Source organism: Syngnathus leptorhynchus, chromosome 2 (genome assembly GCF_054491065.1).
Source record: "Syngnathus leptorhynchus isolate UIUO chromosome 2, UIUO_Slep, whole genome shotgun sequence".
Classification (NCBI taxonomy): domain Eukaryota; kingdom Metazoa; phylum Chordata; class Actinopteri; order Syngnathiformes; family Syngnathidae; genus Syngnathus; species Syngnathus leptorhynchus.
The window spans coordinates 2,230,435-2,255,651 of NC_141196.1; the positions used below are offsets into that span (position 1 = coordinate 2,230,435).

Below are 25,217 nucleotides of genomic sequence, written 5' to 3' on the forward strand. Positions count from 1 at the left end.
CATTTTTTGGTACAAAACAAGAAAATATTTAATTGTAAAAAATATAAAGAACATTAGCTACTTTTGGACCAGAAAAATGTAAAAAAAATAAATCAAAAAGGTGATAATTAAAAAGCTGGTTATGTATAAAATAAAGTATGTATTTCTTGTATAAACAAAGAAAATGCATATTATTCATTGTTTTGTTTTTTTATTATGCAAATGTTGTAAACGTGTAGTGTAATAATTGTGATTGAATTTCAAATAAACCCGAGTTGGAATAATTTGAATCGGTTGGGAAATGTAGAAGTAGTTGAAAGCCAAATAGACAGCGAAATAAGCAGAACCGCGGTCCATCCTGCTCCCCAAAGAGTTTGTCTGGTAAAGCACAATTAATTGTCTTGTCATCCCTCAGTGACTGCTAAATTAAAAAGCAGGGCTGAGCTTGTCATTTCCCGTCAGCGGCCCATTTAATGAAAACCCGGCATGTTCCTTCCTTCACATGTTTCCTATGACCAAATGCACGGGATGGCGTGGAGATCAAATAGAAGATCAAGAAATACATCTGAGGAGTCACGCTGGGCTTCGTCGGTGTTTTTAATCACGATTATCAGTGTCGGGGGGGGGGGGGTGCAATCAAATCTATTTGTTCCCCCGCTGATCAGATCACAACGAACACGGTGGTGCCTTGAGATAAAAGCCTCATGAAATGGCCTTTCCTGAACGTGCAATTCATCAGTCATTATCACAACACAGTTGTGATGCATTCTGATCATTTCTTGAGAAAAATCAGATATTACCTTGTTTAGCTAGAGAAGAGGGATGATATATTTCAAACAGATCCCGGTCGAGAGACTGCCGTTGCTGTTAAAGTGCTCTATAAATAAAGTTGAGACCGGAGCCCCATCCCAAAATCGGTTACAGAGCGTAGCGTACATCAGCCGGGTCCAAACGACAACGTATACTAAAAATGGAATTTGACACAGCCCACCCAAAAAATAAAAATAATGGAAGGAGGTGGGCAGAGTGAGAAAGAAAGGTGTGGAAAAAACGAGGTGTCACTACTCTGAATAAATTGATTTGCCACCTCACGGCTTTTCTAGATGTGCAAAGATAGCAATAAACTAGTTATGACGAAAACAAAAACACACATTTCTCTTCAAAATGGTGCTGAGTGAAGATAATTCGATTTTAGAAGCAAAAAGTGGTTTCTTCTACATTCGTCCATGTCCGATTTATGAACACATCACAGTCCCTCTTAAGTCAATGTATTAAAAAAATGTATGATCATTTTTTATTATTTCTTTATTTATTTTTAATTTGGAGATGGGATTTAACGCAGGGGCGGATCTAACCTAGTAGAACGATGGGCCGTTCTTAAATAATTTTTATTATTCTTAAATAATCCTCTTTAATCTTCTAAAAAATGATGCAACAGTTTTTCAAAATAACAAAAAAATTACATCAGCAATATATATTTGCGTGCTTGACTGATTTTTAGCGTATTTTTAATAAATTACAGAATTTAACGGCTCCTTCCAATTTGACTTATTTTACCCAAAGAGAATATTTTCCAAAAGTACAACGTCCTTTTGTTGACTTCAAAGGTAAACAAGAGGGCAACCCGAGCGAGACTATTCTGATAATTGGCTCTCATCAGCGGCCCTCATATTGTCGAGCCCTCCGAGCTCGGCAAGGACTGTAAATTATTCGCGCATTTGCTATTCCCATTTAGCATTTAATTGTATTTCCAGTGCCCCGAGAGAGCAGCACGCCTCACCATTTTTTTTTTTAAAGCCCCATAGCCCGTACTTTTATGATGATGATGATGATGTCTACGGACGACCAACACAATTACTCGCCGTGAGGCTCCACCTGACATTCGGGGGGGCGAAAAAAATCGTGAACAGTGGAAAGAAATGCAAATCGACAACGATTCGGCGACTCCTACTTCCCATCGTCCTCCATCGCTGACCTACAAAATAAGAAGTGAGGATAAATGAAGGGAAATGACGCAAGCAAAAAAATAAAGAGATAAATGAGTGTAGGCTCGCTCATGACCACCATTGTTGAAAAAACTGGTCTCAGCATAAAAATATAAATTGCGAGCTGCTGTGATCCAGCCGCTGCCTCACTGGCCGGCGTGTTGCGCTACAAATATTTGGACATAGAGGAAGCGACCCGGTTCTGGCAAACTAGGTCATCGCACTGCGGGGGAAGTCGGAGTGCTACATGTGGACTCCATTCTTCCTCACCTCGCAAATGCAAACGGGATGAATATAAAAACGCTGAAAATGATTTCACACTCGTCAAAATACTACCACACTAAAAAATGGGGATTGTGTAGCAAAAATTGTGTACCAAAAATATTACACTTCCAATTATTGTATTGACTCGTACATCTATTTATATCTAATCACTTTATGGATTATTTATTATTTTTATTTTTTTTATTAGAGTACAGTTACTCATTCTCGTACTTCCTCGAACGTCTTCACTACGTGATTTTTATTTATTTTTTTTTACGACCAGACGCGCAGCTCATATTTTCAAAACATCCTTATATAAGAATACGACCATCGCAATACGGCCGTTTTGAGATTTTCAAAGCTTGTGTGAAATGAACTGCCGTTGTCATGGCAACCCCGCATCTTTCTATCATATCTCTGGTCTGCACTGACATTGTGTTGGCAAGGGCGCCCTCATATTTTCTCGAAACTCTTGACACGGGCCGGCCATCTTGAGAGCAATGTGTTCATTGTATCATTGTGGTAACTAAAATATTTTTGAGAATCATTCTCGTAGCATTCCGTCTTTCTTGGAAAACAGAGATGGGTAGATGAGGTCCGTTGGGCCCTGAGGGGGCGGGAGGTTCCGGTGGCGACCCCCCCCCCCCTCTCTATCTCACGGAACACACTGGCCTGAAATGTGCACTAAGCCTCGAGCGAGCCTCACTCTGTGCAATCCTCTTACTCTCCAATAGCTTCAAATTAGCACTCTGCCTTTTCACTTTTTGCCGGTGGCGTGCGGAGAAGAAAAATGTAATGCGGCTGGCAGATTTTTTATTTTTTTTAATTAACTTCACCAAAGGGTTATCCTTGTGCATAAACTTTTGATAGGACGCCGCAGCTGAGTGAAACATTAACCAGACATGGATGCATCACTTTTTTTTTTTTTTTAATTTAAATGACTTTATTATCTCCTCCAAATCCTTTCATGCGTACTTTCACAGACAGCGAGCGGCATGTTTACTTACGGCAGCAATAAAGTGCTCATTTGCATTTTTTTTAAATTTTTTTTTTGTAGACAAGTTGTCAAAGCAGACGTAATTGCAAGTGAAAGATTCCATGTTTGGTGATGAGGCCTCAAGTCTGCCCGCTGGTAGAAGGAGCCATGGGGGGGCGGGGCCAGTTAACAGGAAGTGAAGCGCTGTGGACGACAAGATTAAATTAAATTAAAAAGATGAGGACGGGGGGTGCGTGACATGTTTTAAAAATACGCCGTGCAGGTGATTGTTTTGTTTTGGGCCGCAAAATGGCTGCCACTGAGCTTGCGCTGCTCTGAGATTAGTCAAATATGATGAACTTAATAATTCCGTTACCGACCAATTTGTCAAGGTTGTTTTTGTTGTCTTTGCACTGTTAGATGTCTGGGCGCCAACATTTTGCCTTTCTTATTAAGGCCAATTTTTGTCATTGCTTTGCCTCCTCCGTTTCCTCTGGATGCATCGCAAATGCTCTTGTTGCATTACAATGAGGTTGTGTCAGCGGAAAAGCCCGAGTTTTTGTTTTCCCTCCGTGTTTACATCTCAAACTACGTGCCGAGGCTGAAGCTGCGGGGACGTTTTCAAATGTTATCATGTTAGGCCATAGTTGCCGGTTAAAGTAACCGTGGCGGGAGCAAGTAATGAGATTAAGGCGATGTTTTTGCTGTTTGCTGTCTTGTAAGCTCTTGTGTTTTTGCCGTGCCTCCGTAATGGAGCCATTCGTACGACCTATTTTGTGGAGGGGGAAAAAGTCTTTGGTTCATAATTGTTGTGTATAAATGGCTTAATAAGACATCCAGTGAAGGATCTCAATATATATATAATATATAATATATATATATATCATCATTGAATTTATAACAATTTGTTGGCTGAGACAGAACATTCTTTTGTAAATTAAAGAAAAAAAAAAATCAGCACACAGTACGAAGCTCAGCTGAAAACAAAAATTTCCTCCTCACTGAAAATCTGGCAAAGAGTGACAATCGTCAACACAAGAGTGTTAGAGAAATTTGCAACTAATTATATTCTTAACCTTTGTAAAAAGAAGAAAAAAAACTGAAAAAAACAATAGTAAACTTTTGGTTTATTTGTAACTTTCTACACGATATCTAAAAAAAATAAATTCAAGGACAGTCCTTCCTTTTTCGATGACTCATTCTACTCCACTGCACTGTAGCAAACCTTTTTTTTAAAACTCCATCCCTCCTGCTCGCTCCTTTTGATGGCCTCATCCCTGTCCACTTCGGCAAAGTCCATCGAGAAGGACGCCAGTGAGGCGATACACGAGCAAAAAGAGGACGCAAAGCTGGCGTCAGGCAATCTGCCATTTCCTTTTTTTCTCAACTCCCCATTACTTGCTCGGGTTCCCGCGGTCTTTCCCGCTCTCCATCTTGTCGGGAACAGCTGTGAGAGGAAATAAGGAGCAAAATGTCAGCCCGTTCCCAACAGGCCGGCTTCACGCCTGCTGTCAAGTCATCCGTCCCGCGCCATGCGCTACACAGGAAGATGAATATCTTGGGTTTGGTCATTTTCATTCAGCTTTCAGCCTCGATGGCAGCCAATACCCCCCCCCCCCTCCCCCAAACTTCAAGTCCTCAAAGCAGCATTCTATTCTGTCCTGTCCTAATTAACCTGTGCTAACCTACCCTGTGCTATCCTACCTATGCTATGCTATCCTATCCTGTCCAATTCTATCCTGTCCTATTCTGTCCTGTGCTATCCTACCTATGCTATGCTATCCTATCCTGTCCAATTCTATCCTGTCCTATTCTGTCCTGTCTTGTCCTGGGCTATCCTACCTATGCTATGCTATGCTATCCTGTCCTATTCTATCCTGTCCTATTCTGTCCTGTCTTGTCCTATGCTATCCTACCTATGCTATGGCATGCTATGCTATCCTATCCTGTCCAATTCTATCCTGTCCTATTCTGTCCTGTCTTGTCCTGTGCTATCCTACCTATGCTATGCTATGCTATGCTATGCTATGCTATCCTGTCCTATTCTATCCTGTCCTATTCTGCCCTGTCTTGTCCTATGCTATCCTACCTATGCTATGGCATGCTATGCTGTCCTATCCTATCCTATCCTGTCCTGTCCTGTGCTGCCCTATTGTATCCTGTCCTGTTCTGTTCAGTGCTGCCCTGTCCTATGGGATCCTACCTGTGCTATCCTACCTATGCTATGCTGTCCTACCCTGTCCTATGCTATGCTATGCTCTGTTCACCTGTTTTTGCTGCTCTTGTTCAGCCTCCTACACGGATCCATTTTTTTGGGGCTCGTACCCAGCGAGGAAGCTCCCAATGAGCGTTGAGGAGGGATTAGCACGTCTTTGCCTTCATCTTCATTGCCTCACGCCAGAAGCTAATGCTTCTTGACATCTGTGAAAGTTTTCTAAATTTGTTGACAGGCAAAAAAAAAAAAAGGGGAAAGAGGAAGTACTATGGTGCTTGATCTTGTTAGTTTTGGTTCTGCGTGCTGAAGACTTAGTGACCAAAGTTGGGGGCAGAGCTAGCCTTAACGTCGTTGTCTCCGCTCTGCACTATTGCCGTTTATGCAGCAGTCTTTGAATGGCTGCCATTTTTGCGTACGATGGGGAAACTTTCATTCGTGCGCTACCATTAACAAGGCAAGACATAAATCCACTGTGTTTACCTCCCAGCATTTCTTCTTAGCAAAGCTCAACTCTCGTTTGTAACCCACCGTATCGTCCTTGGAGAACGCGCCATAGCTCTTTTGTGCTTTGAATGAACCTTCAGATCATTACATCACCACCGAGTAGTGCGACTTTTTTTTTTAATCCTGATCAAATTCTCTTCCCGCCCACAACTGAGCTGTCATGGCATTTAAGAAGCCTCACGCCTTTCTCACGTCTCAGATCCTCCCTAGCTTGAAAGGAGAACTCATTCTGCCGATCTGATCATCGAGTTTCTTGTCACTTTAAAAGCGGGCACGTGCCACCGGCATGTTTCTTTTGCTGTCCGCACATTTGAGCGCACACCACACGTGTTGGTTCTCATTTTCTGCTCATTAGGGCTCCTTTTACCGAGCTCACCCACTAGCGGCGGACCCCTCCCTCTCTCTCACAGCACCTCTGACATAGCAGTCGGTTACGTAACAGATAAGCAAAAGACGGGCCAGAGGGGATGGAGGGAAGGTTAAAGGAGGTGAGAAAGGGGGAGGAAACGTGGCGGGAGGCGAGCGAAACCTACACGCGCTAAGTAGCCTTTGGCTGAAAAGTTTGGGGTCTAAATCTACCGCTCTGTCCTGGTGTTTGGTTTTTTTGTCTCCTCACATCATTGCTTCAGCTTGATTTGCGGTTCAACGGAGAGCTTTGAGCCAAAAGGCATTTATTTAGACTCTGGCCTCTCCCCTCCCCTTTACCAGATAGCAGCCCAGCGGCGGGCCACCCAGACCGCCATCCAGGAATCCCTTTTGGGGTCACTGCAATGGGCTGAGGAGAGATAAAAGCAGCATTGATTCATTGCGACATTTCAGACTACTGAGGCACAAACTCGTTTTACACTCTGTGTCACGTTTACATCAGGATGGCTACGGTATAGTTTGATGTGTTTACAAAAGCTTTGGCTCCATATTCAATTTGATTTTCCAAATATTTCGACTTTCAAGAAGCAGGCCACCGCACAATGACCAGCAAGACCGAGAACGGCGTGAAAGGAAGCAGGGCCGCTCCTGGCGCTCTTTCAACTTACAAGTCCGTCATGGGCGAGGAAATGGATCTATTCTGTTGGCACTCGACTGGTAGAACATGAATCCCGACCGGACTGATCCGACACTGCACTGCGCGTATCGCTCACATCGTGTGATGTATTCACTTTGCACATCCACTACAGACATGTTCCGTCTTTCATCTCCCGACTTGATCCGCATCGGCTTTTTTTTTTTTTGATGCGGAAGACCACAGTCCTGCAAAACGACACACGGGTTCTCGCTCTCTGGGAGAGGCTTCGCGTCGAGGACCATCCGACACCGCACTTTGCATTTTCTGTTCTCCGACTCTTATCCTGCCAAACGCTCTGAGGCACAATCTGTTCATTTCATCAAAGCAGAACAAATTTAGAGTTGTTCTAACCTGCGCTCTCAAGGGGTTTTATTTCCCGCTCGCCAAAGAGCAGTCTCGGACATTGTACAAGGTGTTGCCTTATAGTATATATATGTCAAACACGAGGCCCGGGGGCCAGATACGGCCCGCCACACTATTGTATGGGGCCCACAAACAAAAATTGTGCATCAACTTTGGATCAATACAAAAATTGGTCATTGACTTTACTTTTCAAAAATATGGTTTGTGAGCTTTTTTTTTGACAAATATCTGAACAGTTTTTACTCATCTCTGATTTCAAAACTAGTTTTTCGTCAGTTTGTTGTGTGGCCTACAAGACATGGGTGTCAAACATTTTTTTTTTGGCAGCCGCAGTCGTCATAGTTTCCCTCGGAGTGTCATTATTATGTCATATTATTTACACGACAAACTGATCAATAACTACTTTTTAAATCAGATGAGTCAAAACTGTTCAAATTGTTCAAAAAGATGAATGGTAGTAAAAATTGCTCGCAATATTTCTATTTTTAAAAAGTGAAGACGGTTTGTAATGACACAAAGTTGATGCAAAATTTGTCCTCCCGGGCCACACAAAAGGATGTGACGGGCCATATCTGGGCTTCGGGGCCTTGAGTTTGACACCGATGATATAAGGCACTGACAATCATAATGCCCCTTCAAAGGACACTATGACCCTTGACAAAAATGTCTGACACCCAGTCTCTTAATTGACTCCATCGGGAACTTTGCCGTCTCAAATCCAAATTTTTTTTCTCAAGCTTTTGTAGGATCCAGCGGCAGGTCAGCACGGTGATGTGAAACCAGAAGACTTAATGACTAATCTAATCACGTACTGCTTAAATATTCATGTAGATGTTGCCAGTCTCGCCCGTTTGCCTGGCATGAGTTAATTACAAATGTGCGTGGCTTGTAATTGCACGTACCTTGCATATATGAGAACCCCCCTTCTTCGACGCGTATACATTATCAGTGGCATGTTGGCGTCGAGTGGTTTTCAACCCACGCGGAGACGTTAGTTTGCATCCACGTTGAAAGAGAATGCAAATGAGGCCAAGCTATATAAAGCTCGTCTGCCTGTACGATACGTTGCGCTTGTTTCTAATATTTTGCTTGGCTTAGCTTCATGATGGACGGGATATTAGAACAGCGCTCAGCAGGACACCGTGCAGTTGGAACAAAATCCCCCGGAGTGTGTAAAAACAGCAGAGACTAAAACTTAAAAGGCAGGTGGACGAAAGGTAATTGTTTAAAGTGAAAAAAACTGAAAATATAGTTAGTTCCTCACTGCAGTGATTGTGGCCTCGTCTAAACTACTGCTGCTATCTATTCATTTAATTTCCCCCACGTCTGTGAAGGGAAATCATCATAAAAATATTAATCTAGCATCCTCTGGCACAGCAGGTCACATTGATTGGTCTGGCCAATGGCGCCGGAGCTAATTGAACTTGAGCAATAAATATTTTCGCCCTCTTTTTCAGCGGGTGGAGGCAGTTGGAGTCGTGGTGGGTGTGAAATCGCCGTCATTATTCCAGCAAAAGGTCGGCGTGGTTAGACTAAAGGTCAGACAGATCTATACTTGCTTTATTTGCAAGGACGTGCAGCACAAATTCATTAAGAAAATGGTCAGTGGTGGAGAAAGGCAGATTTCTGTTCTATATTTGACTTAAAAATGGCACGTATGGTCTCCTAGTTATTTTCTACTTTTTCATTTATGCGTAAGGATTTTTTTTTTTATAATAAGACCAAAGCACTTTAATGTTAAACAAAAGCAAAAGTGAGTTGATCTAATTAATTGTACGCCTCGGCCACCAGGGGGCAGTCTGTCTCGGCTCCTGTTAGCTCCTTGCAGAGGATAAAGAATGAATGACTGTGAGTGCCTTTGTTCTGAATTACAAATATGTTCACCAGCCCTATGTTCAAATATCAGATGCTGAAAGAGTTATATATGTGGTGCCCATCATGTATTAGCATTAGCACAAAGCTACCGTGCTAAAGGCTAAGCGTCGTGGTTGTTTTAAATAGAAATGATGCAAGTCTCCTTGTTTTCCTTGGCACGCATTGTCTTGTTTACTTGCACGTCGTGTGGCCACATAATGAGTCTCCCCCCCCCCCCCGCTATTTCTAAACCAGTCTTCATTCTCAATGTGGAATTAGCTTGGATTGCTAATTGAGTACCGCGCCGACCGAGATCCCTACTTTTATCAGTTGGGGGACTCGCAAATGATGAGACAAGCAGCCAGAGCGCAGAGAAATTCTGCGATGAAATCATCTAGCTCTGGCACCACGGGGAATTCCTTTGGTGGAATAAAGATCTTTACCCCCCCCCCCCCTCTCCCTTGTCTCCGCCTTCTCCTCCACGCGCTAAGGTGGGTGTTGTCAGAAGCCGAGCGACAGGTGTTTAGCTGCGAGAGAAAAATGACACCGCGATGATGCTACTCATCGGAGACGCCACACTTCATTAGGGAGAGAACACGCACACATATGATCAGAACCTAGTAGGGGGTCCAAAATCATCGCAACAAAGCAGGTGGTTGGACGCGGGGAGGCGATGGGATTCCAATTCCCTGTTTCCTTTGTAGCAAAGTGACGACGCTGAAGAGGGAGCCACACACACAAATGGTAAGTGTGACAGGCTCGGGACATATGGCAGATGCCTCGCACGCGGGTTGTTAATTGACAAAATTAACTTCCCTGACGCTGCTCAGCACGTGCGAGTCACATGTGCACAAGACAGACTTTCAGCTCACTGACACGTTTGGGTGGACGTCAACGAGAAAGTGGCCAAAATGTCTGGCAAACTCAATTAAAGCTTCAGAAATTTCAACGTCGTACTTAAAAGAACTTTCAAACGCCCCTGCTAGCTTAATATTAACATATACTTGAATAAATACGAGTGAGTGAGTGAGTGAGTGAGTGAGTGAGTGAGTGAGTGAGTGAGTGAGTGAGTGAGTGAGTGAGTGAGTGAGTGAGTGAGAAATGGCGGTGCAACACTTTGTCGACAGACAATATGCCAATATTCACAGGCATAAATTCTTGAAGCGACGACTTTTTCTACATTTGTCGAAATATTTAAGTGTTGAATTATGACACGGAAACAAATTTGACTCAGCTGAGAAATGTGAAAGGTTAAAAAAAAAAAAAAAGATGGGCGGAGTTGAACAAATAGAGTTCTGGGAGTATACTATTTGCTCTTTGGTATTTGGCCACTCATAATGCCACTTTTATTTGTCAGCCCTTTTGGTCCCTTTTCATCTCTTCTATGTTTTTGCCACCGCCTCTCGTCCTCCTGTTGTTTGCTCCCGCTCGCTGGCTGTTTTTGCACCTTGTTGCCTTTCATCATCCTCTCCTGCATGACTGCCCTCCTCTGCCCCCCCCCCCCCCCCCCCCCCCCCCCCCCCCTGGCTCCCAAGCCCCCACTGTCTTGCTGCGATAATTAGTCAGCACTGAAATAATACAGCCGCCAGAGAATAACAAGAGGCGAGCAAAGGGCTGAGCCACTCCTGGATGAAGGACGACGAAGACTAGGAGGAGGAAGAGGAGCATTCCGCAGAGAGAGGCGGAAGTGTCAGCGTGTTTCAAATTGTTATCAGACCAATGTTGGATGATGAAAGTGTCAGGTAGCTCCTCGCTGCGGATGTTGCTGTGTCTGTAGTTTGATGGCCTGCTAGCCCCGCGGCTATCGTGGCTAGCTCTGATTACAGCCCTCCGAGGAGATAACAAGGATGCGTGCGGTGTCCTTTATGTGGTTAAGTTGAGGACCTTATTTTTTTTTCCCCCGAGAACTCCCAACGGCATTCGAGGCGGAACCATCCTCGTTCACGTCAAGCGGTAGTTGAAACGGTCAACCGATTTTCCAGGGAATGGTGTCGTGACACCGCTGCCCGTGGTGGTGACAACACGGTAGCAATGGCGGCGTTTTAAATCGGTGTGAAATCGACGTGCCGAGCGCTTTAAGGCTCAGGATTCGGAAAACTCGGGCGGAGTTCCTTTCACGGCGTGATCGTTTCACCGACGGCATCGTCGACAGCGCAAAGCGGGTCGCGGCACAAAAACTCGAGCCGCGTGGCCATATTACAAAATCGACTTGCGATCAAAATTTGTGTGCAGAATATCGGACTGCCGCATCATCGCTTTTTTTTTTTCTTCACTTTCTGAGTCTTCACGTGTTTGTTTACCACAAATCAAATCATCTTGACGGAATTGATTTCCAAGGCTAATGGAAAGTCTTTCCTTTTTCCTCCTTGAAATATTTTCAGAGCTTTCTGAACAGTTCCTGCTGTTCTGGCTCTAAAATGCTCTCCTGAAATCCAGCAGGCCGACTTGACTCTTTACCCCTTTGAGGACGGAGATGTCATTCTTCTGAGATGGTAGCTTTAGCTTCTCATTGGCTCACGTTGATGTTCTTCGGTTTTTGTGCCGTAGAACGTCACAGTTTCTCAGGTTTTAGTCCAACACCTGTCTGGACTGGACTGGACCAGTGCGGGATGGTCTATAAAATCCAGATCCTCTAGCTGAGTAAACTAGATCCACTGGATTCTCATTTGTTGGCTCTCAGTTGTTCGTCTCATGATCCAGTCAAAGGCCGTGAGGAAAATTAAAAGCAGAAAAAATCATCATCATCACCATGAAGTTTGCCAAGCACTCCTTATCCAAGATGTGCAAAGCTTTTTCAAAGTCTATTTTTCCTGCAATCTAATTAAGTGTAATCGAGTGTTACCATTCGCTATTGAGCCTCCTGAAACGAGTTACACTTAACAGATTTTCAATCACAGGTCAGCATCAATTATTGACTCTTCCTTTCCACATGCGGCATTGCTCTCATGTAAACGTTCCTGTTCCTGCTCTGTATGTTACAGCTGGGACAACTTACATCTTTGGTAGAGGCGGGGCCCTCATCACGTACACGTGGCCGCCCAATGACCGGCCGAGCACACGGGCAGATCGGCTGGCGGTGGGCTTCAGCACGCAGCTGAAGGAGGCCATCTTGGTCAGGGTGGAAAGCGCCAAGGGACTGGGCGACTACCTGGAGCTGCACGTGGTAAGAACAAGTCTCAGTTTTGGATTGCTGGTGGCAAAATCGAGGAAAAAGCCCAAAAGCTTTTGCAAATGTTTGAAATAAGTGTGTATGTATATATATATATATGTATATATATATATATATATATATATATATATATATATATATATATTATTTTTTATACACATAAATATAATTTTTTGATATTTTTATTCAAATAAGCTTATATTTGTTTCTTATGTCCGCCATTTGAGTTCTGTGCCAGTCACAGGTGAGACTTTTATTTTTTTTAATGTACCAAAATGATCCGTTGCAGATAAATTGAATGTGTGAAAATTGCTATGGATAAGTAAAAAAAAAAAGAAAAAAGGTATCATCAGTGGTATTTATGTATTCCTGATATGCAACATTGACATGGCAAGGGTCCAGGCTGATTAACACCTCGTTCCATGCCCAGTAATTAGTCTCGTTCATCCGACTTTATTGCTTTCATATGTTACGCTTAAAGGTCATTTAAAAGCAGCGCTAATGACAACTTGAAATGACAATTAAAAGGGAGAGAACGCACCGTCGCCGCCCTCTATTGTCTCTTTGACCCCTGATGGAGCATCAATTTGAATTCCGGCTAGTAAATAATAGTACAGACCATAATGAGCAAAGCTGACGTTGTTCAGGTGAGTTATTGCTTGTGTTCGGAACACAGCTTTATCTTCAGATTGCTATGGACGAAAAAAAAAAGTGCTGCCACTTTTATCTTCCCCCGTTAGTCATTAGTTCACCTGACTTCCTGTTTTACAGGCGCTCGTCCTCTGTCAAACGTCAGAGGCTCATTTATCCCCTCGTTCTTTCCCGCCGCTCAGGCGAGTGCCTCGGCCCGCCTCCTCCGCTCCCATCGCAATTACGTTTCATTTGCCGTCGTTCCTCCTGAGCCATTCCCCTAAATGACTCCTTTCAGCCGGAGCCTGGGTGTTTGGTTCCTCTTAATTATGCTACGCTTCGCTTTTGAAAGCACCAAAGTCAGTAGACATTGGCATTGACGGACTAGCGAGCTAGCATGCGGCGTCAACTCCTTGGGGGGGCATTTTTACAACAATAATCATTTTGTTTTCGTTTACGGTACATCACCCTGGATCAAACAAAATGGTGAGAGAACATCCGATGAACGTACCGGCATCTGTGTTTAACCGTGGGCCGAAACATACAGCGGCTTTTAGCCTACTGGACTCAGCTAGCCAAGGTTGCCATGGCTGCCCGTAACACAGTGATGACTTTGATCGGCGTGGTCCGACGACAAGTCACATAAGTGCTTCTCGGCTGTCGGTGACGCCTATAGACTTCAATCCACTTCTAGTCAAGAGAGTATGCCCGACCTCCAAGATGGATGCCTTCCCGTTGTGATAGAAATATGAGCACAGGTGCGCGCAGCTGATAGTAGCGCACCACCGCGATAGAAATTCTTCTTATCTGTTTCCCATTATGTGCTCCTCTTCCTTTATCTTTATGCTCTTTCCTGCCACTCTCGCTTTCCATCGTGGTCCATATACCTGACACTGGGACTCTCATGGTCCTCATAGTGTTTGTGGAGCACGGTGACGATGGCCACCAGGGGGCGCTAGTGAGTCGCATGAATGCGGTATAGCTTAGATTGGTGATTTTGATGACTTTTTGTCTTAACTCAGTCACTGCCCTGCCAAGTTCAAATGGATTTTTGACGTCAATAGCCGTCAATGGTAGCGAATGAGTTGAATACGTTCAAAAAGCTCAAATTTACAATTTAAACGAAGCTATATTACAAGCAGGATTAAAGCTAAAAATGAAAGTTTGTTGTTTGTTGGTTAAGTGTGACGCACGGTGTGATGGCGCGGCAGCAGTCCACGTAATTCCGTATTCTCGGCTCAACAAGAAGCGACGTTTTTTTTATTTTTATTCTGTCTTAAATGACTCCTTTAATGACAACTTTTTACAGTGTTGTCCGCAATAAGTAAATACGACATTTTAGCCGTTGCCTATATGTTACCCTTGCAACATGGTGTTATTTGACACCTTATCGTTACCATAGCGACCCTGCTCCATTGCCAGCAAAACTTACATTTGTCTTCTAACGTTAGCATATTTGTCGTTAGTTTTAAACACTTCATAACCGAAACCTGCAAAAATAAAAAATGCTGCTACTTTTTTATGACTTTTGGCTGGGGAAGTTACGAGAAGCCCTCTTGCTGTTTATAAACAACTCTGCACTATTACAATGCGGGCGATACCACACTAGAGGGGCCTATTTGTGGCTTATAAGCAATAAATAGGCCATGCTGGCTTTTTAATATGAGCGCAAGTACTCCTACTTGCCCGGGAACTGTTGACACAGAGTGTTTTATTTAGGTAGTCGTTTTCACTTCCAGACCAAGTAATAAGGCGGGCGATGCGGGTTATTTTTTTGATGCATAAAGAGATGAGCCATTGATGAAAGAAGCAAATATCGCAGTCGTTCACTCTACAAAGCCTTCGTAAACTTTGGAAAGGGCATGATTGATGGGCTGCGTAAAGTTGAGGCGCTTCCGCCACATTCCGCTCGCACTTTGCAAAGTGGCGTCGTCCTTTCTGGCTTCTTGATGTTTCGAGACGCTAATGAAGGCGGGCGGCGGCGCTCACGCTTGCCAGTCATTACGTTTAGATGCCCGGCGGGAAGAGTCTCATCTGCATTCATGGGCCAGCGCGTAGGAACGCCTGACCACTTCCTGCTCATAACCTTAAATAATGGCCGAATGCCTCCTGATTGACCGTTTTCACCTTCTTCATCGTATAACAAACGGTGACTAGTTTTTATATCCCTTCATTTTGAATGGAGCAAGAAGCTAACGGAAAACGAATCAAAATCTAAAGTGCGTCACTAGCTCTTATTTCCAGTAAATCTTTTTTTTTTTTTTTTCCTCAACAGTAATACAATTAGGCTTTCTAATAGCGCAATCACTGGCGCTATTCACTTTCTTTGGAGCCATACCGAGGAGTCATTTTCAGCAAAAGCCAAAGTACCTGCCTGACATTATTGCTGCGTGAAAGAAAGGACTATTGAGTTTTACGGCTGGGTAGAAAAAAAGCATTTTTCTTTGCTTGTTTGTTAGCAAATCTCTAATTTGAGCGTTTATGAACCCACGCTCAACCGTGTTCTGATTACCACACACATTCTCTTTCCAGTTTGTAAAAAAGACGAGCACTGAGACGAGTCAACCACGTTTGTAAAGCATGCCTCGAATATTTCGGCTTTATGTTACCTTAAAATGAAATCCTGCATTGTTGACACCAAATCATCATTAAAAACATGTCATTTACGCAGAAAAGGTCAGCAACAATGTGCCGCTTACATATCCAATCGTTCACTCCCTTTGACGACTATAGACGTCGAAGTTTCGTTCATTAATGCTTTGCTGAAGAGAAATTTAAAAATGCCCTTACAATTTGTCAAAATACTTTGAAGGATCCTTTGAAATTGCTGAATCCATCTTCAACGTTGAGTTGACGAGATGTTCGGTGCTGGTCCTTGCTCAAAGTCTCGATACAGCCTGTGAAAGCAAAGTGGTTCTGGATCAATATACTCTTAGTGTCATAAACAAGACCTGCATAAATCCAGACATGACTCCAATAATCAGCCGTGAAAGGCAAAGCAAAAGACGAAAAGCTTCACAAGTGAGCGCTCTGTCTTTTCGGTAATTATTTACAAACGGTTATCAGGTATTCAAAACTAAATCTATGAATTCTTTGTCAAAACGGTTATTTTTGGAGCTAGTGATGCATGAATGTAAGTCGTGTCTACGATGGCGAGTTGCGTCGCACAATTCCGCCAATGTTAAACCTTTCGCCCGACCGCTAAGCTGCAAATAATGTTCACTCGCAGCATCACTTGTATTGCTCTCATAAATCTTCAGCCCAGGGACTTTTTTTTTTTTTTTTTCTCTTATGTATTTATCTTATTTTGCTCTGTGTGTGTTTGTGTGCCCGGCAGCGCCGAACGTTGCTGAGGTGAAAGCGTTCAGGAGCTTTATGATGGCCGAGGCAGGATCAACAAAACAATCATGTTAGCTTTAGCAACAAGCTATCAGACAACATCCGGGTCACGGGAGGTCGGTCGCATGGGTTCTTGTTAATTATCTTTCATTTTAGATTTGCTTATCTGCAACCTCCGATTCAGACCTCCAGAAAAGCTCAGCCCAGCAAATATTTCAAATTTGACAATTTACTCCAACTGTCCTGCTGCCTTTGTGCCTCTGCAAAGCTTCCACTTTTGGAGAGGTCACCACGTTGAGCCGTTTCAAAGCACGTCCTCCGCGCCAAGTCGTTGAGCCTCAAGCGTGTTCACTTAAAGTCCACTTATTTGTTCCACTTAGACAGGGTCGAGTCCACTTTTTAATTGGGCTGTAGTTAATCCCAGCTTTCTTTTCGAGCCACTTTGAGTGGAGTCATAAATGGATTTTTGGACGGCTTGTGGCACAAATTGCTTTTACTGTTTGTGTGTGCGCTGCAGAATTGCGGTTTCCTCACAGCAAGGCAAGTGTTGCAATGTCAAAGCAGCACGTCGAGGACGGGATACTATTAATAGACGACGCACACTTTGGAATAAAAGCTGACAGCAGGCAGGGATCGCCGATGTCCGGATCGGATCGCGAGTCCGCAGGTGCGGCGCGGTAAAGGAAGAAGCAAGGTGGGCCTAAAGTGAGTTGGAGATGATGGATGAAGCTTTATTGCTTCCAAGAACGCTTACAGTGCACATCCTGCCTGGAAGCGATGGAGCTCTCATTGAGTTTCCCAAACGTTCACTCGATGGATTTAGCAATCGTATTCTTAAGTAGAAATGTCTGCGCGTATCGAGACGGTCGTGTGTCTTCTGATAACACGAGCAGTAACTGCACTGCTTCTGGAAACATTTCAAATTCCAGATGGCCTTTTTTATTTTTTTTTTATTTTTTTTTGCATCAACAATTTTGTCAATATTGCCAGAAGTAGTGAATTGCAATTTGTCAGCTTTGACTTACTCTTTGGTTTTGCCTAGCTGAATGCTAACGCTAAATGCCGTCCGTCTTCTGTTGCCAAGTCATGTGTTCTTTCTCCTCTGCAAAGAATAGCCTATATTAGTGCCGCACTGATGAGCCAAGACGAGTTAAAGCGACGTCATCACTTCATTTGAAATGGCCGAAATTGGAGTTTACATTCTGTACTTTAAAATTAAATAAATAAATATAAAAAAAAAAGACATTTTAAAAAAAATAAATAATAATAAATATACAGTGAGAGCTAGAAAAGACTGTCCTACATGCACAAAATCATTTGGCCCAATTTATCACAGCAAATGCTAACATGACACATGGCCTTTTTTTATCGTCGATGTATTTTTAAGACAGCCGGCCAACTTTGATTGCACGGCGCTCCGCTGCATTCTGTGCCATTTGACTCCATTCTTTTCTTTTCCCGCCCAACCTGTATCTCTGCGCTCCAGATCTGTCAAGTCCATTCCGGTCAGCGTCGGTGCTCTGTCACTGCGGCTACGTTAGCCTCGTCAACCTACGCAAATCCACTTCCCTTAACTGTGATTAATAGCCAGTAATGAGCTCTTTGATTGGCACCATTGTACATGTGCACTTATAAAGTTCTGTCTCGGGATCAAATTGAGCGGCTAATCTCTTAAAGTGCTGTTTGCGCTCCCAAAATGGAATTTTCTCTTTTTGATTTTCTTGTCACTGGCTACTCACTTTTTTGCCCCCCACCCCAGCTTACGTGTTTTTTTATTTTCCCGCAGTGGTAGACGTGAATTCATTTCTCTAAATCTGACTCAAGGAAAGTTATAGATGGCTATCTTGAATTTTGGGTCATTAACCAGACCAAGCATGTCGATTATTTTGATGATGTTTTGCTTCATATTAGTTATGCCGACTATTAAATTAATGATGGTAAGCTTGAAAAGGTGCTTCCATGGCCTCCGCCACTGAGCCTGATAAAAATAAATTACAACGCATTGACATTTTCATGATGTCTTTTTAATGTCTTTGATTACGATGAGTCCTCCATGGCAGGTCAGGACTGTGACGTGGCTGCCGTTCATACGAGCACAATTTGAGATGCCTAGCAAATTGCTGAGCGTTCCTTTTTTGAGAAACACCAATACTGTACATTTCAATTGTAAGCATCTATGCAAAAATAATAATAATAATAATAATAGCGAGTCTAGTTTGGCTGTAGTAAGCTTTTTGTTTTCTTTTTGCGATACACCAACTGGTGGTGCGAGGACAGCCCGGTGAGAAAGAAAAATATCCTAATCTAGGCCACGAGCTGCATTCCATTAACTCTGCCTGCCAAGCCTTATCCATTGATCTGGCCCGATTTGAGAGACTTTCTAAATTTATATATATTTTTTATTCAGTTTGAGGAGCACGACACGTGCCTCGCTGATTTGACGGATAAAAAGACGGGGGGAAAAAAAACAAAGATGGAAGTGCAGTATTTAGGCATAGCCCCGAAACAAAAGGGAGCGTGTGAGTTTGGGGGGGGGGGGGGGGACCTTTCGAGAAATGGATGTGATTTTTTTTTTTTCCTTAAGGTTTACAAAATCAAAACTTTCCAAGACCAAGACTGGTTATCTGACAAAGGGAGTGGCCGGCATCTTTTGGAGCCGTTATTAAATTAATATTGTCCCCACAATTTAGATTTCAATTCAACCCGTGAATGAATTTACTCTGCGTAACTAGCGGGAAAAAAAATCCACAAACCGTGAAGAGAAAATGGAGCCCAATGAAAAAGTTGTACTTGTGTTTTGAGCACCAGAAAAGCTTTCACTCCACCAAGGCTCCTCTTACGCATCTCCCACGCAGTACAAGTTGACCTGGGAAAAAAAAAAAAAAAGCCAGTGAGCGTTATTTGGCGTCCTTAATTAAAAGCGTCGCTCCTGTCCCGCTCGGGTCCCGAACCCCTCGGCCCGGATGACAGCCACGCAGAGCAGAAAATCTGACAACTGCATCTCGCCGCTCGCGGCGTTATCGCCGCCTCCTTCTGAATTAACTGTCTTCATTATCGCATCCTCGCAGACACTCGTTTTCTTTCTCTATCTCTCCTTCCTCCCATCTCTGTCTCACTCGCTCGCCCGCCTTAAAAGTAGGACAACAGCAGAAGGAGAGAAACGTTTTTTTTTTTTGCTTTTTCTTCAAAATGGTTCCTCCTGCCCACATTTGAAATGCTTTTAAGCATCAGGGCCCCGGCGATGATGGCGTTGGAGCGATGGCGGGAGCTTATTACATAAGCAAAACACGAGTGGAGGCTTGGCGCCGTCACGCAGAGGTGGCGGCGTTGAAATGCGGCCAAGCTAACGTGGCCGCATTGACCGGGCCGGGGGCGACACGACTCGCTTGTAAATATAGACCCTGCTAGCAAATCGAATATTCTTTCTTCACCACCGACGCTAGTGAACGATTAGCATACTGCTAACTGTTCACATATGAAAAGCATCATTTTGGGCAAAGACAAAGAAGATTGCGAGTAGCATCATGGTTGACATCGATATTGAGGGAAAAGGCTCGGGGGAAAAAGGTGCGATGGGAGATTATTTGAGCCGCATTGCAGCATCGGCTTTCATTTAATCCCGCGCCACTTCTAAGCAAGTACTCGAGTTCCAAAAAATAAATAAAAATAATAACTTTGTCGAGACACATAAGCTTGGAGTGGCGCCCGAGCAAATTGGTTGCTAAAAAAAATTCAAGATGAAGTATGATTGAAGCGATGCCAACATGAATGGGAAAGGCTGTTGACATGCTAACGGTTAGCATTGCTAGCTCCAGTGGTTTCAAACATGAGCAATATAACAATAGCCACAGTCACATCTTCTTCTCGATGAAAAATGACTGATATTAGAGTTTGTACAAAGTTTTATAGTTTGGCTAGAGAGGGTGTGAGAGAAGGTGTGGGGGAGAAAGAGGAAGAGAGGTACTTTATTGATCCCCGGGGGGAAATTCAGGATGACCATAGTTTGAGTCTTGGAAGTCAACCATTGTCAGAACAGGATGATATTGTTTGGTTATACTCCAACCTTCCTGGAGGGCAAACTCTCCCATGGTTGCTTTTCACCCCTTTATGATATGACAAGTTATATTTCCATGCTGCGGAACGGACAGGTGCGCAACATGTACGTTTGCAAATGTTTTTCCGCCAGGTGATCCGTCTTTTCTCAAATCCCGCCAGCTCGTCTCAATCGGTGCCAGCACAATACACGGACGCAAAGGGAATCTTTAACCCCGCTGTGGATTCTTTTTTTTTTTTGTCAGCTAACTGTGTGTGCATAATATTACCGTGGCAAGATTTATGACTCGTATTGGTGTATTTTATCGAAAGGGGTGGTTAGGCGCCATCTCCGATGCACAAAGTAGACAGGAATGGAGTAGAGCATCCACCGGTGCTGATAATGTCCTCCATCACTTGTCCGCCACACAGCCAGCTCGTTAAGAGGCTACGATTTAGCGAGTCGGAGTCCGCTTTGGGCAAGATTGCACTCCGGGTTTCCGGCGGACTGATCGGCAAACACGAGCCGAGACAGCCGGCGGAGAAGGAGACGTACGAGGCCGTGTCAGAAAAGTAGGGATGGGGAGATGAAGACCTTTGCGGCTTTCATTATGGGCTGTCTGATGCCGGCGTGAGATAGAGACGCTTCTGCGCACATCGGGTCAGGACTCCAATCGCCGGCATCGGGAGGAGAAACAATCCGACGCCTTGATGTGACGCTGATGGAAAGGACCCCGGCGGCCTAAAACGGACACTCCCACCCGGCGCGGTGTATTTCGACGCGGTCCTCGAACACGGCATCCTCTCGTCCATCTCGGCGCTAACGAGGCGGCGGCCTGATTTTTTTACGGCCGCGCGGCGCACGGCAGGCCCGAACGTTTGAGACGCCCTGACCTGTGCTTTATGGAGAATAATGGCAGCAAAATGGTTACATTCCGCCGTTAATGTTCCCCCGATGAGCGTTCGTGTATCATCGGAATCGGGGCCCTCCCGCCAGAGTCGTAATGTTGACGGAGAGAGGTGGGAGGAAAAAAAAAAACAAAAAAACATCCATCTTCCCATTAATGGCCAATCAGCTCTGCAGGGAAACCTGCTGTGCCTTTTGTCTTCCTTGTTTTGCTGAGCGCTGGTAATGTGGCACCTGTGGGGAATGGCCACGTCTACATTTTATGAAACACTCAAATCAGGAAGAATAAAATCATCAAATTAGTTTGCATTTGCATCATTTTTGATGTGCAATGTGGTTCCAAGAAGGCCGCGGTCACACACGGCAAGGGATTTCCCCATTTGTATGTTTCTTAAACACGACCCCCACCGGGTGTCCGGACTTTTAACACAGACAAAGAAGCGTTAAATGGACTCATCTTCATTTTTAATGGTCGTCTTGTTGGCGTGCGCACGGATGGCCTTGTCAGATCACCAGCTGCGACAAGTTGTCGCGCATTGCAAATTGTTCCTCTTCACCGGCGTGATCACAATGAGCCCCCCGTGAGCTCGTTCTGGCAGCCCGGAGGCTCAACGCTGAGCGGTCCATGGTCCATTAACTCCTACAGATCCTTGTCTGGCTTGATAATGTTTGATATTGATATGGGGAATAATAGCACACACACGTTTCTATTGTGTCTTAACACTTTGAGCACCGCTGACGTGAAATATCGCCAACGGCAATCCCAACAAGGGAAGCCAACAGTGACAATTGACATTAGGGACGGTACTGAATGAACAAATGTAACGTAGGTAAATATGACAGATTGTAGCCAAAGGCTAATTTTCATCTGTAGTCCCTGGACAGGTTGATGTAACAGTCAAATCTAAATTAAATGTATAAATTAAACTCAATGACAATAAATACAACAAAATGTATGGATTGAATTAAAAATAAAAAAGTCATATAAATAAATGAATTAAAATAAAATGTGTAAATTAAATTCAAAATAAAAAGTAATAAAAATAAATTAAAAAACGGTCAAACATAAACATCACAAACAAAAAGGGCAAAAACATACTATTAAACAGAGGCGCATTTCATTCCAAATTCATTTAACAGAAGTATTTATGAAGAAACTTCAAAAAGTTTCATAGAAATAAAACAAATACACTTCTAGATGCTCTAAAATGTCAAATATTTCACACGCCGCAAACATTTAAAATGGTGTCATAAACCAAAACCGCATCAATTAAAATATTTTATGCGTTTGTCCCAATATAGGTTATTTGGGTGAAACTAACTCATGTTGTACTGCTGCTCACTATAAAAACTGGAATAAAGAAGAAAAACAAAACTTTTGGGGAAGGAAAAATGAGAATCCAACCTTTTATTTGGTCATTTCTTTGTTTACGTAGTAAGATCAGAATGCTCGAAATTGTCTGGCACTCAAAATGTCCATAATTTAAATTAAAAAAAATGCTTGGCAATTGTACTGTTAGCATTTTCGCGTGGTCCTCCACGAGCTAGCGTTGCGATCGTGTCGCGCAGCCTTGTTGCCGTGCGATGCACGTTGACACGCAGACAAAGCAACCGAGCGCAATGAATATAAATGTCGGCGTTTATCTGCCACATGAAGAGCCATTAAGCGAGCACCGCTGTTATTTATACACCCAAACAGGATGTCATCCATCTTGATGCGGCGGCGGGGAGCGGGGAGGACGCAAAAAGCTAAAGGCAGACGGGACGGACGATAACAATCAACGGGGTCCAGCTGGGTTATTATTTATGCTAATTGGGCTTTGCAATTATGAAAATGGAGAAAGTGAGACCTTTTGAGTCCGTTCATTGACAGCAAAACAATTAGTTGTCGTCGTGTCGTTGTTTTGACAGCTGCAATGTGACCCCGCGCCGGGGGAGCTTTCATTTGCCAATTAATTGCCGATGACCGCGCCAGGCCAATTCCTTCATTTGTACTGTTTGAGTCAAATATGCAAATGAGGCACTTATTGACATGAGCAATGGCGTCCGCGCAGAGACGCAGGCTAAGAAAACGGCGGCACACCAATTTGAAAGTCCTCCTGCGCTCTAATTAAGTGAATAATGAACTTGGCCCAGGGGAAAGTTTGTTGTTCTTTTCTGGCTGAGGACGCTCGCAATCTTCCTCCGCTACTTGCGTCCTCTGTTGACATTTTTTCCACGACGACATCCTGACACGCGCTCCAATTAGATTTATTGTTACCTGCGATGCATTCGGCGTTACCTGCGTGAGTGTGATCTCTGTCAGGAGCTAACATTTACAACTCAAGCACATTGGCAGCTAATTAACGCCAACATTATTAGCATTTGCCTGACTTTCTCGCCAACTTTCTCTCATTGTGTGTGTGATTCCTGCGACATATGGATTAAACAAAACAACCTGTCAGCAGGTGGTTGAGCGAGATGCAGGAGTTGTGCATATATATATATATATATATATATATATATATATATATATATATATTAATAATATATATACTGTGTTTGTGTGTATATTTATAATTTTTTTATATTTTACTTTTTATTTTGTGTGCTCTGAGTACTCAGCGCTCAAATTTCAATTGAGAATGAAGGCGCTTATTCTCGTTTATATATATATATATATATATATATATATATATATATATATATATATATATATATATATATATATATATATATATATATATATATATATGCGCCACCCTTTATGGAGGTGTGATGCGGGCAGCCAGCAATTGTGTTCTCCTTATCCATGTTTGCTCAGTTTAGCGCGGCGCAAATATTAGCTCCTTTTCATTCGGCGGCCTCCCCACTGAGCCTCACCGTGACGAGGAAAGTTCCGTCCAAATGATCTTCGTCCGTGAGATGTTTTGATGCAAGCAGTCTGGTAAACTTTTTCTGAAGTAAAGCTCAGATACGGCAGAGAGGAAAGTTTTTCAAGTTTAAAAGGATTCCGGGCTGTTGTTTTTGTTTCTGCGGCAGAGTGACAGGAAGGCAGATGGAGCAGGCGAAGGGAAATGAGGCAGGGAGCGGAAAACAATGGAGACAGAAAACACTTTCCTCTTGATTTCCTGCAAAGGTCACAGTCATTCCTTTCCATTTCAGCCACACGACAGAGTTGAAAACGCACGGCTGGCCCTCAGCTACCTGCACTGTTACGCCATCAAAGTGTAAAAACATCAAAAGGAGAAAAAAAACAAGAAGTCATCTCCCATTTGAGTTTGTTGTGGTTTTTTATTGTTTTTTTCTTCTCTCAACGAGCTTCCACCAGCCTGACAAACGCAACTCGCAAACTGGAGATGAAAGATGACAAGGAAGCGGGCTTCATCTCCACATGTGCCGCGCTCCCCAAAACAAAATAGCGCCACTTTTTTGGCAATCAAAGCGCCTTCGTCGTCTCGTGTCAACTCCCACGAGGCACCTGCGAGTCGCGCGCGCACAAACGTCGCACGTGGAAATAGTGAAAGCGAGCGCCTGCTAATTATTTACGATGAGATTGTACACAACCGGAAGATAGCGACGACTCGTGCCACTGGTGGCAAATGAAAACGGAATTTGGGAATACTCGCTGAGACTCTTAGGTTTGGAGCTGCAAATTAATTACAAGGGATTACGGAGACGATAACGAGAGGACTCTAGGGGGCGTATCTCGTTTCTCTGCTGCGTGACAACTTGTCATAGTTGAAGTAGTTGTTTACGCACATTCTTTATCCTCTGCGAGGAGCCGAGACTCGCTAAAACGAGTTGAGACGTCTATACAGATGTCAATGTACATTTGACATTGTCAAATGTATCCATCTTTCTTTGGCGCCCCCTGGTGGCCATGTGTGTTTACAACTGACAGATCTCACCTCGATTTATTCGTATGTCTTGTTTCCTTCGCTGCTGCCATTTTCCG

General features: G+C 43.7%; 1 protein-coding gene across 5 annotated transcripts in view; it reads left to right on the forward strand.

Moving 5' to 3' along the window:
* Positions 1-25,217, forward strand: part of nrxn2b (neurexin 2b) — a 242,527-nt gene that overhangs the window by 198,097 nt on the left and 19,213 nt on the right. For all 5 annotated transcript variants that reach the window (XM_085936342.1, XM_085936378.1, XM_085936369.1 and 2 more), the window contains one exon: positions 12,185-12,366. In XM_085936342.1, the coding sequence (XP_085792468.1) occupies positions 12,185-12,366 (182 nt within the window). The remainder of the gene's footprint in view (positions 1-12,184; positions 12,367-25,217) is intronic.